Genomic DNA, 14,227 nt, shown 5'->3' on the forward strand with positions numbered 1-14,227 from the left:
ACACCTGCCTAATGCAGCAGCCAAGCACATGGCAGCTGGAGGTAAGAGGGCTTGAGCAAACTAAAACAAGCACACTGAAAGGAGATGAGTTAGCAAGGAGGCGGCTTTCTGGTTTTCTGGGTTTGTTTGTTTCAGTACTGCTGGCTGCCTTCACATTTCCTGATGGAAGTGGGACAGGTCAACGGATGACCCAGGGTCACAGATAACTTTTGCCCACACATCATTCACTTATGGGAGCACTGGCTTGAAATTGAGGGGCGTGTCCATGCATGTATGTGTGTGCCTGGAACTGACACGCCTTCCGCAAGCCTAAGAAGTCTGAGCTTTTTCTTCGAATGGATGATTACAACACAGAGGATGTGGCGGCATTGTTTTTCCTGCTTGATGTCACACCACCACCCTTTAAAAAGTCCCGGGGAAAAAAGGAGGGAATCTAGCCAGGGATCCCCACCTCAGTTCTCAGCTTCTTCCTAGGAAGAAGAGAGAAAGGCCAGCAAGGTCCCAGCCTGTCTGGGAGTGTCAGATTTCAAACTCAGCATTAGCCACTCAGCGCTGTGCAATGCTGGGGACCTGCCTCAGACTTCTGGTGGGCGCTCTGTGCACTGTCTGGAGCTTGGGCACTGCCAGTGCCTATCCAGACACTTCCCCACTGCTTGGCTCCAACTGGGGAAGCCTGACCCACCTGTACACAGCTACAGCCAGGACCAGCTATCATCTACAGATCCACAGAGATGGCCATGTAGATGGCACCCCTCATCAGACCATCTACAGTGAGTATGGGCTCCAGGTTGGGAAAGAGGGGAAACTCTCTGCTGTTGACCTACAGAGGTATTGGGGAAGCCTTGGGCTAGATGGATTTTCTAGCTTCTGTATGTATAGGTGTGTGTGTGTGTGTGTGTAACCTAAAAGGAAGATCTTTTTTCTTCCTCTTTATTTGACTTACAGGTTTTTCTCGACCTGAATAATTGCTATTGTAACCCATTTCCAATAATGAGGGACAGTTTTCTTTCCTTTTGTTCAAGAATTGGAAGGAAAGATCGATAGAAAGACGAAGGCTCCAAGAGAATAAAAACCCAGACAGAACTTAACTGGGAGAGACTAATCAGGGTTGCATAGTGAGACTGTCTCAAAACCAAACCCAACCTTCTCAAGAGACATTATGTTAAAGACAGACCACGAAGATGCGTTGTCTTTGCAAGTCTGACTGAATGCATCCACTCAACAGGTATGCAGGGTGTTCCCAAAGCATCCTGTGTGGTTGGGTCTTCTCTGAGAAGCTGAAATGTGTTTAGTTGCTAACAAAACTGACTAGCTGGTGGTGAACTCACTGGTGATGTGAAACAGTTGAAATATTCTTAAGGATGGGGTCTATGGAAAATTGAATCACAAGCCATACCTGTCAATCAGCTAGATGTATTCAACGCAAAGCCCCTTCCAGCATAAGGAATAATACATAAAAAATAGAGTGACAAATTGGGAAAGACATATTTTCTATTTTACAGACATAGAAAAGGTATTCTAAATGGGGCTAGAGAGAAGGCTCAGTAGCTAAGAGCACTTGTGGCTCCTGCAGAGGGTCCAGGTTCAGTCCAACACCCAAGTGGTACCTTACAGTGACCTCTAACTCCAGTTCCAGAGATCCAATGTCCTCTTCTGACCCCCAATGGCACTGCACAAATGTGGTGCACAGAAATACACGCAGACAAGACAGACATACACACAAAACAAAGTCACTCCAAGAGGGTACAGAAGATGCAGCTGGGTTCGGTGCCAGGTAAAGCCCTGAGCAGTGGTAGTTTGCATTTCACTGAAGAACTTTCTGTAAGGATTACGGTTGCCTCTGTGCTGTTGTGATAGGTGAACCCGTTTCCTGGATGTGCCCTTGCTGTGCGAACAACCTTCTCTCTGCTAGAAACCAACAGACCTAAAACCTAGCAGCCAGGTACAGGCACATGCAAAGCCAGCATCTTACACCTGCCCACAGGCAACATTGACAGGAGATGTGAGGAGGAAGAGGAAGAGGAAGAGGAAGAGGAAGAGGAAGAGGAGAAAGAGGAGAAAGAGGAGGAGAAAGACTCTCTCTAAATACAAGGCATGTTCCCAAACACAGGGGGATAAAGGGGGGCCTTGAGGTGACCTCTTGGAAGTCGTGTTTGAGTCTGACGGGGAGAATCTGGGTACACTTCATGGGTTCCCAAAACTGCTTGTGTTCTGTGGAACAGGACCTACAAGATGCCTGACACCACACAATCCTCTGTCACTGGAAATGCGACATAATTCTTCATAGACTTCTTAGCTCCCAGTGCATTATCAAACTTTTAGGAAATGCCGTTGTACCCCTCTCCCTGGAAGACAGCCCTGACTTCCGCTGCACGACTACGTGTGATTTCAAGTGCTGGACAGTAGATAAGGGTGAACTATTTTGGTTCTAGAGATTGGGAATTTGTTTTTAATTAGAGAATGCACATACAACTTTCCTAGAATCATAGAATCTCTTTGCTGTAAGGTGGCCTTTCTGCAGTCAGTCTGGAATGGTCCAGGCTTAGGTTGGGAGGATTGTGAGGTTAGTCTATTTTGAAAGCAGTCTAAAGGGTAGACCTTTTTCCTTGGGAGCTTACAGACATCAGGATTAGAGGATGCCTGGAGCAATGAATGTGGCTGAGAAGCAATAAAATGTATTAACCTGATTTTAGCTGTGTGTAATTTTTGTCTTGTGTAAGCTTTGCCTTTGGGGGGAAAGGTAACACTAATCTGAGGTACTAGTCTCAGTTATTTGAATTTCCATAAGAACGACCCTTTACCTAGTTCTTACCTTTACATGCTAATGATATCATCTTCCTCCTAATCAATTACATATTTACAGCAGAGCATCCTTTAATTATGACCTCATTTATTCATTTTATTCCTTTATTTTACTTCATCTGTATGACTGTCTTGTTTGCATGTATGCCTGTACACCACATGCATGCAGTACCACTGGAAGTCATTACATCTTCAGGAAGACAAAATGAGACAAATGCTTCTACTGTCCCATTTCAAAGGTTTTGCTTTGGTAAATTCTTGGTTAAGATTTGAGTGTCCGACTCCTACTCGGGTGGTTGGTCTTGACAAGATGGAATAATCTTCCTTAAAGATGCTCCAAGCTCCCCTGAGCTCAGAAGGCTCTTGGGATCTCTTCGGGGTCAGTAAGCTTTTTCTAATATGGACAAGGCCAGCTTCTCACTCTCTATCATGCAGAGAGTTTGCAAACTGAAGAAGAGGCTTGCTTATCACCTTGTTTGGTAACCCACTCTTTTCTTCTGGCATGTGGCTTAGCATGTGCTTGGCCAACTGAGTTTTCTGCTCGCTTTTGTTGGTTTCATAAAACAAACAAACAAAACCCAAGCACTACCCCCCCCCCGGAAGCCACTCGCTTACTCTGCAGGGAGTTTTCCATTAAGACTGACCCTAGAGTAAAGACATGTAGACTGTGCTCACTGTCTGCAGTGCTACCAATCAGGCAAGCTGGCATGATGTCACGGTGGTCAACCGTCGACTTGTGTTTTTTTGTTTTTTTGTTTTTTTGTTTTTGGTTTTTTTTTTTTTGGCTTTTTTTTTTTTAAAGCCATTAGCCCATTTGATTGTGGTAACCCTGCAAAGCAGGCTGGAACTGCTATGTTATACTCTGGAGACAGGGGCTGTGGCAGCGAGACTCCTGTGGCCACAGGGTACTTAAGGAGCCACATAGAGGCCATCCTTTGTGGGCACAGACACTTGGTGTCCCCGTGGTACTTTAGCACTTTCTCTGTTAGAGGCCACAGCTGCAGGGCAGGAAGATGTCACTGACCTGAGTTTGAATCCTGCTTTGTCTCTTAAAGATGTTTCAAAACTGCTAAAATGATAATGATGTTCATTTTAACAAACCAACAGATGTTTTGAGAATTTAAAATGGAGTACTTAAGAGAGCACACAAAAAAAGAAAGAAAGAAAGAGAAAAAAAAGAAAGAAAAGAAAGAAAAGAAACTTCACTAAATGTAATCCCCTGGCCCCCATTTGATTGAACTGCAAAGCTCTTAGGACATAAATTCCTCCGTATTTCATATGTACGCCTGGGTTTACATAAATCAGCCATATTTCTGAGACACATAGGCTGACATCATTTTGGAAGAACGCATGTGGTACCTCTCTACTCTTACCAGTTTTCCTGAATGCTAACCCACAACAAATGAATGTTCCTGATTGGTCCTCTCTGCCGTCATCTCCTCAAGCTCATGTGTACCCTCATTCCCTCTGAGCCATCAGCCAGCTTCAGTCTGTACCAGCTTCTGTTAGGCAATATCTAACCTTAGCCTGCTCACTCCCCTTGAAAGTCTTCGTTTTGAGTCTATATGGGATAGGAAAGAGGCCATAGGCTTCAAATCACCCTGTAACGCTCTACCATATGCTAGGCACAGACTGTGTTCTTTCAAGGGGGATTAAAAGTCCTACTGGGGCAGGCTCCTTGGGGCTGTGAAGTTCCAGCAGGCAGTTGGAAGTGTCCTCAAACATTTAGTAAATTATTTCTAGCAGAAAATGTCAAGTCTTGCTGAATCACCATTCATTTTACAACACAGTGTTGCTTAAATCTTACCTTTAGTACAGAATGCCCGTTTAAAGGTATTGACCATTGTTTAAGTGAAGATGATACAAGCATGCTTCAGGCCTTAGTCAAAGGCAAGTTTGTAAGCAGGGCTATTAAAAGATGCCCAGGAACAACATCTACGAAGAATATCTCCAAGTGAGAAAACCACAAAGGACTGGGTCCAAAAAAGCAAATTCTATCTATCCCCTGGTATCTAGTAAATATGGGGAAAGGCTTTAGACATGCAGATGTGGTAAAGCCAGGTAAGGGGCACACACTGTAGACTCTGAGCATACAGGTTAGCACATGCAGTGGGGTGGGGGTGGGGGAGAATCAGGCTCTATACAGCTGGGTCTTTGAATAAAATTCAACATAGATTTTAAAATCATAGAAACAGATGTCTAAGACAGACACAATGGCTGCCCCAAACACTAAAAGATACTAGCCAGGCAAAGAGGGAGGTAGCAACCAGATGGAGGGCAATCTGTATGCTGCACAGATGCAGGATTATTGGGAGAGCAAGGTTCCTGTGAGGTAGGATGAAGCAGGAGGTGAGTACTGTTGATGTTGGAGTTGGGGTCACAGGGAATGAGAGAAAGTTAGACACGGAGGGGCTGGGTAATGCCATCCTCTACAGAGAGGTGTCTCTGAGGTGTCCTTTCAGAAAGCATTTCAAGGAAGGGATGACTGCCTATTTTGACCTGAGAGGTCCTCTTGCAGGTGCCCTGATGATTACGTCAGATGATGCTGGCTCCGTGGTGATAACAGGAGCCATGACTAGAAGGTTCCTTTGTATGGATCTCCGCGGCAACATTTTTGGATCGGTGAGTTTCTTTATGTGTTGGTCACTACATTATAATGACCGTCTCTCTCTCTCTCTCTCTCTCTCTCTCTCTCTCTCTCTCTCTCTCTCTTTCTAAGACTTGATTTTTAAAATCGTATGTCTGTGTGTGGGAACTGAACTCTGGGACAGGAGAATGTACAGGCGCTTAATCACTGAGCCACTGAGCCATCTCTCCAGCCCTTACTGTAATTCTCATCAGGGCTGTAGAGATTCCATTTACAGTGTCCCTTGGTCATTCAGTCTCGGTAGGGATTGCTCAAGATTTTATAGCTGAATGAGCTATAGTACAACTGAGTGAGGGCTTTGGAATGAGGCTCTGGGCCTCTAGTCTGCCCTGCCCCACGACCCATTCTTGCATGGAACACGGTCCCCAGTATGTCATGTTCTGAAACATGCCAATTCATGCTTTTAGCTTATACATTAGAAAGGGTGAGAGGCTGTTGGCATCTTCTCAGTCTGTTACCGATCGAGGCTTCGGGTAATGCCCATCACTCCTCTCAGTTTCAGTTTCTTCCCTTGGATTAAGTGGAATGGACCACGTGACCCGCAGCCCTCCCTCCTATTCATGACCTCCGATTAATGTCCTGTGCCCTCTGGGTGATGGCTGGTCCTTCAGATCATGAATCAAGGTTTTCTGAACCTAAAGGCTTAATGCGTAGTCCCAATAATTTTGAGGTAGTAATGAAGAAGGACCGGTTGATTCGGGAATCTCTTATCAATGCCCACTATAAGGTTCCTGAGGTAAAAGTTTTCTGTTTTGTCACTGGTGTGCACCTCCCAGAACCTACAACACCATCTGCCCAGGGTAGATAGATAGCTACACTACACAGGAAGCCCTCACCTCTAGAATTCTTTGTGCAGTTTAGGAAACAAATGTAGTATGTAAAGATCCAGGTAGGCACTCAAGAAAACTAGGTACTAATGGGAGAGTAAGGTTCAAACCCAGGATATCTGCTAGCAAGCGCATGTCACAGATCTTCAGTCTACAGCATGTCTTCATCTTAGTGTCCTCACTTCTATTTGACGCTTCCAAGTCCATCCCAGTTCTAGTCTCTAGGCAAAGAGACTAGCCACAACCAGTTTCCAGCCAGCTTTAAAAGGTATACAACCCAGGCCCAGTGACACAGGCTGTCAATAGCAGCTACTTGGTTGACAGAGGCAGGAGAACTGAAAGTTCAAGGTCTCCCTCTACACATAAGAGTTCAGGAGCAGTCTGGATAACTGCAAGGTTCTGCCTCAAAAAAAAAAGAAAAAAGAAAAGAAAGAAAGGACAGAGAGAGAGAGGGAGAGGGAGAGGGAGAGGGAGAGGGAGAGGGAGAGGGAGAGAGAGAGAGAGAGAGAGAGAGAGAGAGAGAGAGAGAGAGAAGAGGGAGGAGGAGGAGGAGGAGGAGGAGGAAGAGGAGGAGGAAAAAAGCCTGGCGGTGGTGGTGCACGCCTTTAATCCCAGCACTTGGGGGGCAGAGGCAGGCGGATTTCTGAGATGCAGCCTGGTCTACAGAGTGAGTTCCAGGACAGCCAGAGCTACACAGAGGAAACCCTGTCTCGAAAAAACCAAAAAGAAAAGAAAGAAAAGGAAAGGAAAGGAAAGGAAAGGAAAGGAAAGGAAAGGAAAGGAAAGGAAAGGAAAGGAAAGGAAACACATAGCATAGCATCTGTGAAAAATAGTCAATCCCCTGGAAGGAGATAGAGGGGCGAGGGGGGAGGGGTTGGAGAAGATGAATGTTAGTCTAGTGCTCCCTGCAGACAGTAGAGACAGATAGATATAAACAGAATGAATGAATACAAATACGAACGAGAATAGGAATGTTTAGTTCTCCCTGCGGCGAGCACTGAACAAGAAGAGTGTCATCAGGTCTTTCTGAGCCCTGCCCCAACAAGCTGGGAACGCTAACCCAAGGTCCTCCAGGAAGTGCCCTCCAGAGAGACCTAATAGCAGCCACTCTCCTGAAGCCTGAGCCAAATTCAGCGCTTTCCTAAGAGGAAGGTGCAGAGCTGGGGAAGCATCACCTAGCGGAGGGGCGGTCCTCACTTCCTCCTGTTTCCCTTCTCTTACAGTATCACTTCAGCCCAGAGAACTGCAGGTTCCGCCAGTGGACGCTGGAGAACGGTTATGACGTCTACCTGTCGCCGAAGCATCACTACCTGGTGAGCCTGGGCCGCGTCAAGCGCGTCTTCCAGCCCGGCACCAACCCACCGCCCTTCTCGCAGTTCCTGGCGCGCAGGAACGAGGTCCCGCTGCTGCACTTCTACACCGCGCGCCCAAGGCGCCACACGCGCAGCGCCGAGGACCCGCCCGAGCGCGACCCGCTGAACGTGCTCAAGCCGCGGCCCCGCGCCACGCCGGTGCCGGTCTCTTGCTCGCGTGAGCTGCCGAGCGCAGAGGAAGGTGGCCTGGCGGCCAGCGACCCCCTGGGGGTGCTGCGCAGAGGCCGTGGAGATGTTCGCGGGGGTGCGGGAGGCGCGGATCGGTGTCGCCCCTTTCCCAGGTTTGCCTAGGTCCCCAGCCCCAGCGGCCTCCGCCTCCATCCTCCAGTCAGTTCAGCCCACGTGGAGGGCTGGAGTACCCTGAGGATGTCTGTTTCTCTCCCCTTCCCTATGGGCCTGAGAGTCACCTGCGAGGTTCCAGCCAGGCACCGCTATTCAGAATAAGAGCCAACAGTGGGAGGCTGGAGAGGTGGCACAGACAGTTCTCAGCACCCATAACTACCTGTAATTCTAGTTCCAGGGGAATCTGCACACACACACACACACACACACACACACACACGCACACACACACGTAATTTTAAAGGTTAATTTGTTTTAAAGACCCCAACAGGTAAACTAGACACAAAGCTCTTTTTATTTTACTAACAGGTAAACTAGACACTTGGCCTTTATTAGCTGGTCTTTGGCCTAGCATTTTTATCGATCATTTAGCACGAAGAAAGAGTTCACACACAGGGAAGAGGCCATGTCTGCAGCTCCTTGTTACTGTTCTGGGACCCACACTTTTGAGTTTGAGTTTGTGCACCTTGACCTTAAGGTCTTCACTGGACACTCAGTTCTTCCCTTTGGGAAGAGCTTTCGATTGGAGGCTGACAGGGAGACCCAAACCGAACATGTTCCAGAGTTCAGCCTCCCTGCTGAATGAACAACACCTTTTGTCAGATTCACCAAGCCAAGGCGAATTCGCCAAGCCTGCTTACTTTCCAGGCTTCTGTGGTAGAACGTGTCGGTAGCTTTCTGAATTTGCCCTGGCTCAGCAAAGTCTACCTTACTAGAGTGGTTAGGTTAGGGTTTCTGTGAAGTGGAAAGAAAAAAAAAAGTGATGTTTTGTTTTGATTTGGTTTGGTTTTGGTTTCCTAAGTGAAATGGGATCCAGGATTAGCTAGCTAAAGTCAGGGGGGGACTCCTGCAGGGGTTAACCCCAAAATGGCAGCTACTTTTGGGAACTCTTAGGGCATTAAACAAAGACATCTTCCATTTGTTCCAGAATCCTCAGGGCTGTCCTGGAAGTGAGCATAGCCTCACAGTGAACAGCAAGAAGTGTTAGGCAGGCTTTGAGGTTCTCTCCCCTTCTGCACCTTAGCTGATGATCAACTCCAACAAAGGACACCCCTTTTCTACCTCTACACGAGAACCTGAGGGGCACAGTCATGGCCCAGTCCTTCAGACAACTTCGTGTTCCCCACTGTCTCATGTACCCAGACTTAGACATGGATCCACTGCGTTTGCTCGTCAGAGGAACAGCTTCACTCCTGAAGTACTAACACTGTGTATAGCAGCAGATACCATGCACCCCAAACCTTTCCTTCGCTGGCTTTCATTTCCCGTTGGGGTATTGGTCTGTACAATAGCCACCAGAAGCCTTCCTACTGAGGCAACTACATGGGAAAATCCAGAAAGAACCTGAGTAGCAAACTGGTTGTAAACTCACAAGCCCCACACCAGCATGGGGCTCTCTTTTTGTCGGAGCCAAGAAAGGTCATCTTGTAATTTCTTAGGTCCCTTTGCATGTGGCAATATTTATTTTATTTATTTGAAAGATTTTTGCCTATCACTCTATATTTATAGTTATTTATAAAATATAACCCCACTTTCTGTCCTTGTGTTTTAAATAAAAATAAGATTTCTCTCAGCTTCTGTCTCTTACCCTCTCTGGATGACCGCATAGATGCATGTTGAAACACAAGAGTAAAACTGGAAAATCTGGAAAAAACAGAATAGGAAAAGGAAAACGAATTTTCAAAGTAAAAATTTCTTCCATTTATAAACATATTCAACATTTTTTTTTACTGATCAAAAAATGATGAAATTCTATCAACATTGGGCTTCTGATTACCCAAGTGATTCCTTAAAAGAAATTTTAATTTGAAGAAGACACACTGGCATAACCGGACTGAAACCTCAGTTAACCAGATATACGATTGTATTAGTCTTCAGTTAACCAGAAATACATCATATTAGTCTTCCATCATTAGTGACAAATAGTGGGCCTGATCACTTGATGAAGATAAAAGGTTTGAGCCACACTTTGGAAGTTCTAGTCCACAACCTACAAGGCCTCGGTTCTCAGGTCTGTGTGTGTAGACAGCACATTGTGGTGGGAGCCTGTGGCAGAGGAAAAGAACTTCCTTGCAGGAAAAAGAGGCTTAGGCCCAACTACTCTGTACACCCCCAATGGTCTAAGAATCTCTCATGAAGCCCTGCCTCTTTATCTCCCAACAACACCACTGGCTGGTGTCCAGGCCTTCCACACATGGGGTGAGATTAGCTCTAAACTACAGTGTATGTTCTTAATAGACAGTGTTACTACCCTGTGAGATTCTGCAGAGATTCGGCAGCCAGACTGCTGGATGATGTGTTTCCTGGGAAGTTGTGAACAAATGTGTACTCACTCCACTTGGGAAACAGAATTGACAAAAGTTCAAGTATAGATACTCTCAAAATTCAGCTTGGTGAACCAACGTGTTTATCAGGATTACTTACGGGAATAAGGATGAGGGGCCATCTGCCAGGGTATATGACTTAGCTGTGTCACCGAAGCCAGCATGGGTAAGAACTGAAAGCTGGAACCCTGGAGCTCACCGCACAGCCTGCAGGCAGCTCAGCAGTTTGGAGAATGCCTTTTCCAGGCTCAGCTGGTCTGGTTTTTGAGCCTGGGGAGTCACTGGTTAGAACGGCCTACTTGGAGATCCTTCTTGAGGACAAAGGATGTGGCATCTCTCATGAAAAACACTTTATCCAAATGCCATCTTCACATTGATGGGATATTTTTATGCAGTATTTGCATAAAACAGGAAAGGCATATTGGAGTCTGCTATACTTTAGATTTGAATGTCTCTAGGACCCTAGTAGGAGGGGGTGAATCCCTTGGGAGGTTTTAGTTAGGTCATTGGGATTGTATCTTTGAAGGGATGATGGACTCCAGGCCCTTGCCTTCATGTTTTACCTCTTAGCTTAAGGAGAGAAGCTCCACACTGTGCATTCCTTGCCATGACCAGTTGCTTCACCACAGGCCTCAAACCATAGAGTTACGTGGTCAAGGGTTAGGCCCTCTAGAATGGTAAGCAAAAATGAAGCTTTTTTTCTTTGTAAGTGATTGGTTCAGGCATTTCTTCACAGTAACACAAAGCCAGCAGTTCTATCCATTTCTTTCCCAGACTGGTGAATGTTCCATCTGTCCTTGGGTAGCTAGGTGACTGCTAAACCTGGGTATATTCGCCTAGGAAGATCCATTTCACTTAAGGTAGGGCTTACATTGACTGAGCAGAGATACACGACAAAGGCATTAATTCAAAAATTCATTATGTGCAAATGTAAATATGCATATATGCAAATGTATATATTACAAAATATATTTACCTCTTCTAAAAAAAAACCAAATACTTTCGACACATTTTGAATAAACTTGAAAATTAAACTTATATGTAAAAATGCATAGGGGTCCGGGGAGATGGCTCAGCAACTAAGAGCACTTGTTCCTGACTGTACTGGGCTTGTTTCCAGCACAACACGGCAACTCACAGTCATCCATAACTCCGGTTTGAGGATCTGGAGCCTTCTTCTGGCCTCTGTGAGAACCAGAAACACACAGTGGGCATTCATACATACACGCAGGCAAACACTCATACATGTAAACTATCTCTGAACAAATAAAAGAAGGGAGGGGAAGATGGCACCCCAGTTAAGAGCAGGTACTGCTCTTGTAGAGGACCTAGGTTTGGCACCCAGCACCCACACAGTGATTCACAACTAGCCTTAATTCCAGTTCCAGGGGACATGTGACCTCCATGGTGCATATACACACACACAGGCAAAACACATACCATTAAAAATAATCTTTTTTTAAAGGAAAAATGCACAACCAACTAGAAGGTTTCTATGTATATTAACAGGATAGCCGAATTACACAGTGACTCATTGGGGTAGTTGAAAAAAACAAGCTAAGAATATAACAGCAGAGGGGTCACCAGTGCAGGGGACTGTCCATTTCTGTGTGAGGGAGTACACGTGGGCTTCTCAGCAGTTGGAGCTTATTGGCAGGTAATCCTGGTTTTCACTTATCAGATTACTAAAGTTGAGGGAGTCGGCACCTAGTGCTGGTATAAAGAGCTGAACACTGAGAGAGACATGGCTGAGTAGCAGGGGTTCAGGGTGCCATCTGGGTCAGACAGGATCTGGAACCACCAGACTGCACAGGAATGACACAGTAAGACTCCTTGGGCAGTGTGGAGGGACAGCTGCAGTCCAGCATTGAAGGGGTGAGAGAGAAGCATCTTGAGTTTGAGGCCAACCGGATGACATCGCAGTGAGACTGTCTCACAGCCCCTCCCACCAGAGACTTCCCTGTGACTCTGACCTACAGAATACTGAACAGACATAAACACCTTCTATAATCAAAAGATGCTTTATTTATTCAGTAGAACATTGGTTACAATTAAGTAGATCCACACATTCCCAAATAAATAGTGCTTCAAGCAATGCAGGTAAAGGGAAGACTACAGATAGCTGGGTATTCATGTACATTTGAAAGGCATTGGAACAATACTGTCCGATAAGCAGAGGCAGGCGGATTTCTGAGTTCGAGGCCAGCCTGGTCTATAGAGTGGGTTCCAGGACAGCCAGGGCTACAGAGAGAAGAAACCCTGTCTCGAAAAACAAACAAACAAAAATACTGCCCGCTAAGAAGCGGAGGACTTCCCGTGGTGCTCTGCGCCTGCGCTACACTGGAGCACTGGCTCACCTGGTCTTTCTTAAACGGGCAGGTTTGTTTCGATTTTTCTCCTTTTGTGTTCCCACCACCCCACCCCACCAATACTGAGGATGGAACCCATGGCCCACTGAGCAACACCTCCAAACCCTTCAGGTTTTTACAATTTTCCTCTCAAATTCACATATCCAATACTGGCAGAAAAAAAGGCAGTGCCGGGCACCCTAAGAATGGAGTAAACACTGGACTTTATATACAACGTAGATGACAGTCAGAGGAAACGCTGACCTCACAGAAAGGCTGCAACATCCACTCCTGGCATTCACTTGGCATGCCTCCTTCTGTGATGTGAGGCACATGCAGTTATTAACGTGGTAATTCAAAACTCACCGCACACTTCATTCAGATAGACTTCTTTTAACACTACGGTGAGATTTTGCTAACAGAATAAACTGGGAAGAGGGAGGGTAGGGGAACTTCCTTTTTGCTTGAATTTTCCATAAACCTGAAGTTGCTAAAAAAGAATCTTTGTAACAAATCTACATAGTGGAATGTGAGTGAGTCTGACTAGAGGCCATGGAGGTAGGGCGCAGCTCAGTACCAAGATGTGTACCAGTTCATCTCTGGGAGCTTGTTGGGGGCAGGTGAGTTCTGAAAAATTATCCTGTTGCTAGGCAAAGCCGCTGTTGTTTTCTTCTCACCTGATTTTAGATCAAAATAACACTTTTACTGCTTTGAGGTAGCTTATCCATTATGCATTTTTTTCTGGCCGACTTTTAACATGTTCAAAATGTAACATTTTATTGTCTACTCTTAGGGATGTGAAAATACAGGCTGATAAGAGGAAATCACTGTCAGGGGAGCACAGAGAGTCAGGCCAGATGAAACTGCAGATGAACCCAGCTGTCACAACAGATCTCTGGACCACTGTTGATACCTGAAGGCTTGTTGGGGGGGGGGGGAGGGTTTGGGGAGGGAACCTCCACAGAAGTAGGAAGAGAACCAAAACCCACAGCCTTTTTGTGTTTCCCCCCCAATACCGAGGATGGAACCAGGGCCCACTAGTAACACCACCACCCCCCCAGACCCCTCAGGCTTCTGTAACTTTCAAATTCCCGCACCAACACTGGCCCCAATGCTGACACGACTTGTGAGCTGAAGTTCACTGTCACCCATAGGGCAACTTTTCTGTGGCCTCCTTAATCATGTCCTTGAGTTTCTTGGGACATGGCCACACTTTGGACTCATGGTGTTAGTGATGTTTTTGTTCAAGGTACATAAGCATTTGGAATCTCAAGTCCCTAGTTTGGGGCCACTAGTACCCAAAGTGGTAGTCACCAGCTTCACAAAGTGTCTAGACAGGGGAAGGACAAACCAACTGTGAGCCCTGACCTACATCTTCCTCCGCAGGTGAACTGTATTGTTTCTAGGTTTCTGAAGTTTGTTTGGTGCCTCCTGTTCAATCAGCTCTCAATCCCACCAGCTATTCCTGGCGAGACTCCTCTGTATCTGGGTCCAGTGCTACAATTACATTCTCCTCATGTAATTCCTTTCCCTGAGGCTGTGGTGTGGGCCATGCATTTTCAAC

General features: G+C 46.2%; 1 protein-coding gene across 1 annotated transcript; it reads left to right on the plus strand.

The window, feature by feature from the left end:
* The first annotated feature begins 559 nt into the window (after window positions 1–559).
* Window positions 560–7,940, plus strand: Fgf23 (fibroblast growth factor 23). Its single transcript, XM_028754354.1, has 3 exons — window positions 560–770; window positions 5,321–5,424; window positions 7,500–7,940. The coding sequence occupies exons 1-3, from the start codon at window positions 560–562 to the stop codon at window positions 7,938–7,940; spliced, it is 756 nt and encodes a 251-aa protein (XP_028610187.1).
* Window positions 7,941–14,227: the final 6,287 nt, after the last annotated feature.

This window comes from Grammomys surdaster, unplaced genomic scaffold, assembly GCF_004785775.1.
Source record: "Grammomys surdaster isolate TR1022 unplaced genomic scaffold, NIH_TR_1.0 126013, whole genome shotgun sequence".
Lineage (NCBI taxonomy): Eukaryota > Metazoa > Chordata > Mammalia > Rodentia > Muridae > Grammomys > Grammomys surdaster.

Bases quoted from the DNA above. Each gene is read 5' to 3' on its own strand.
- Fgf23 (XM_028754354.1), top strand. From the start codon at position 560: ATGCTGGGGACCTGCCTCAGACTTCTGGTGGGCGCTCTGTGCACTGTC. The intron at 771-5,320 runs GTGAGTATGGGC...GTCCTCTTGCAG, and splicing joins CCCTCATCAGACCATCTACA to GTGCCCTGATGATTACGTCA. The intron at 5,425-7,499 runs GTGAGTTTCTTT...CTTCTCTTACAG, and splicing joins GCGGCAACATTTTTGGATCG to TATCACTTCAGCCCAGAGAA.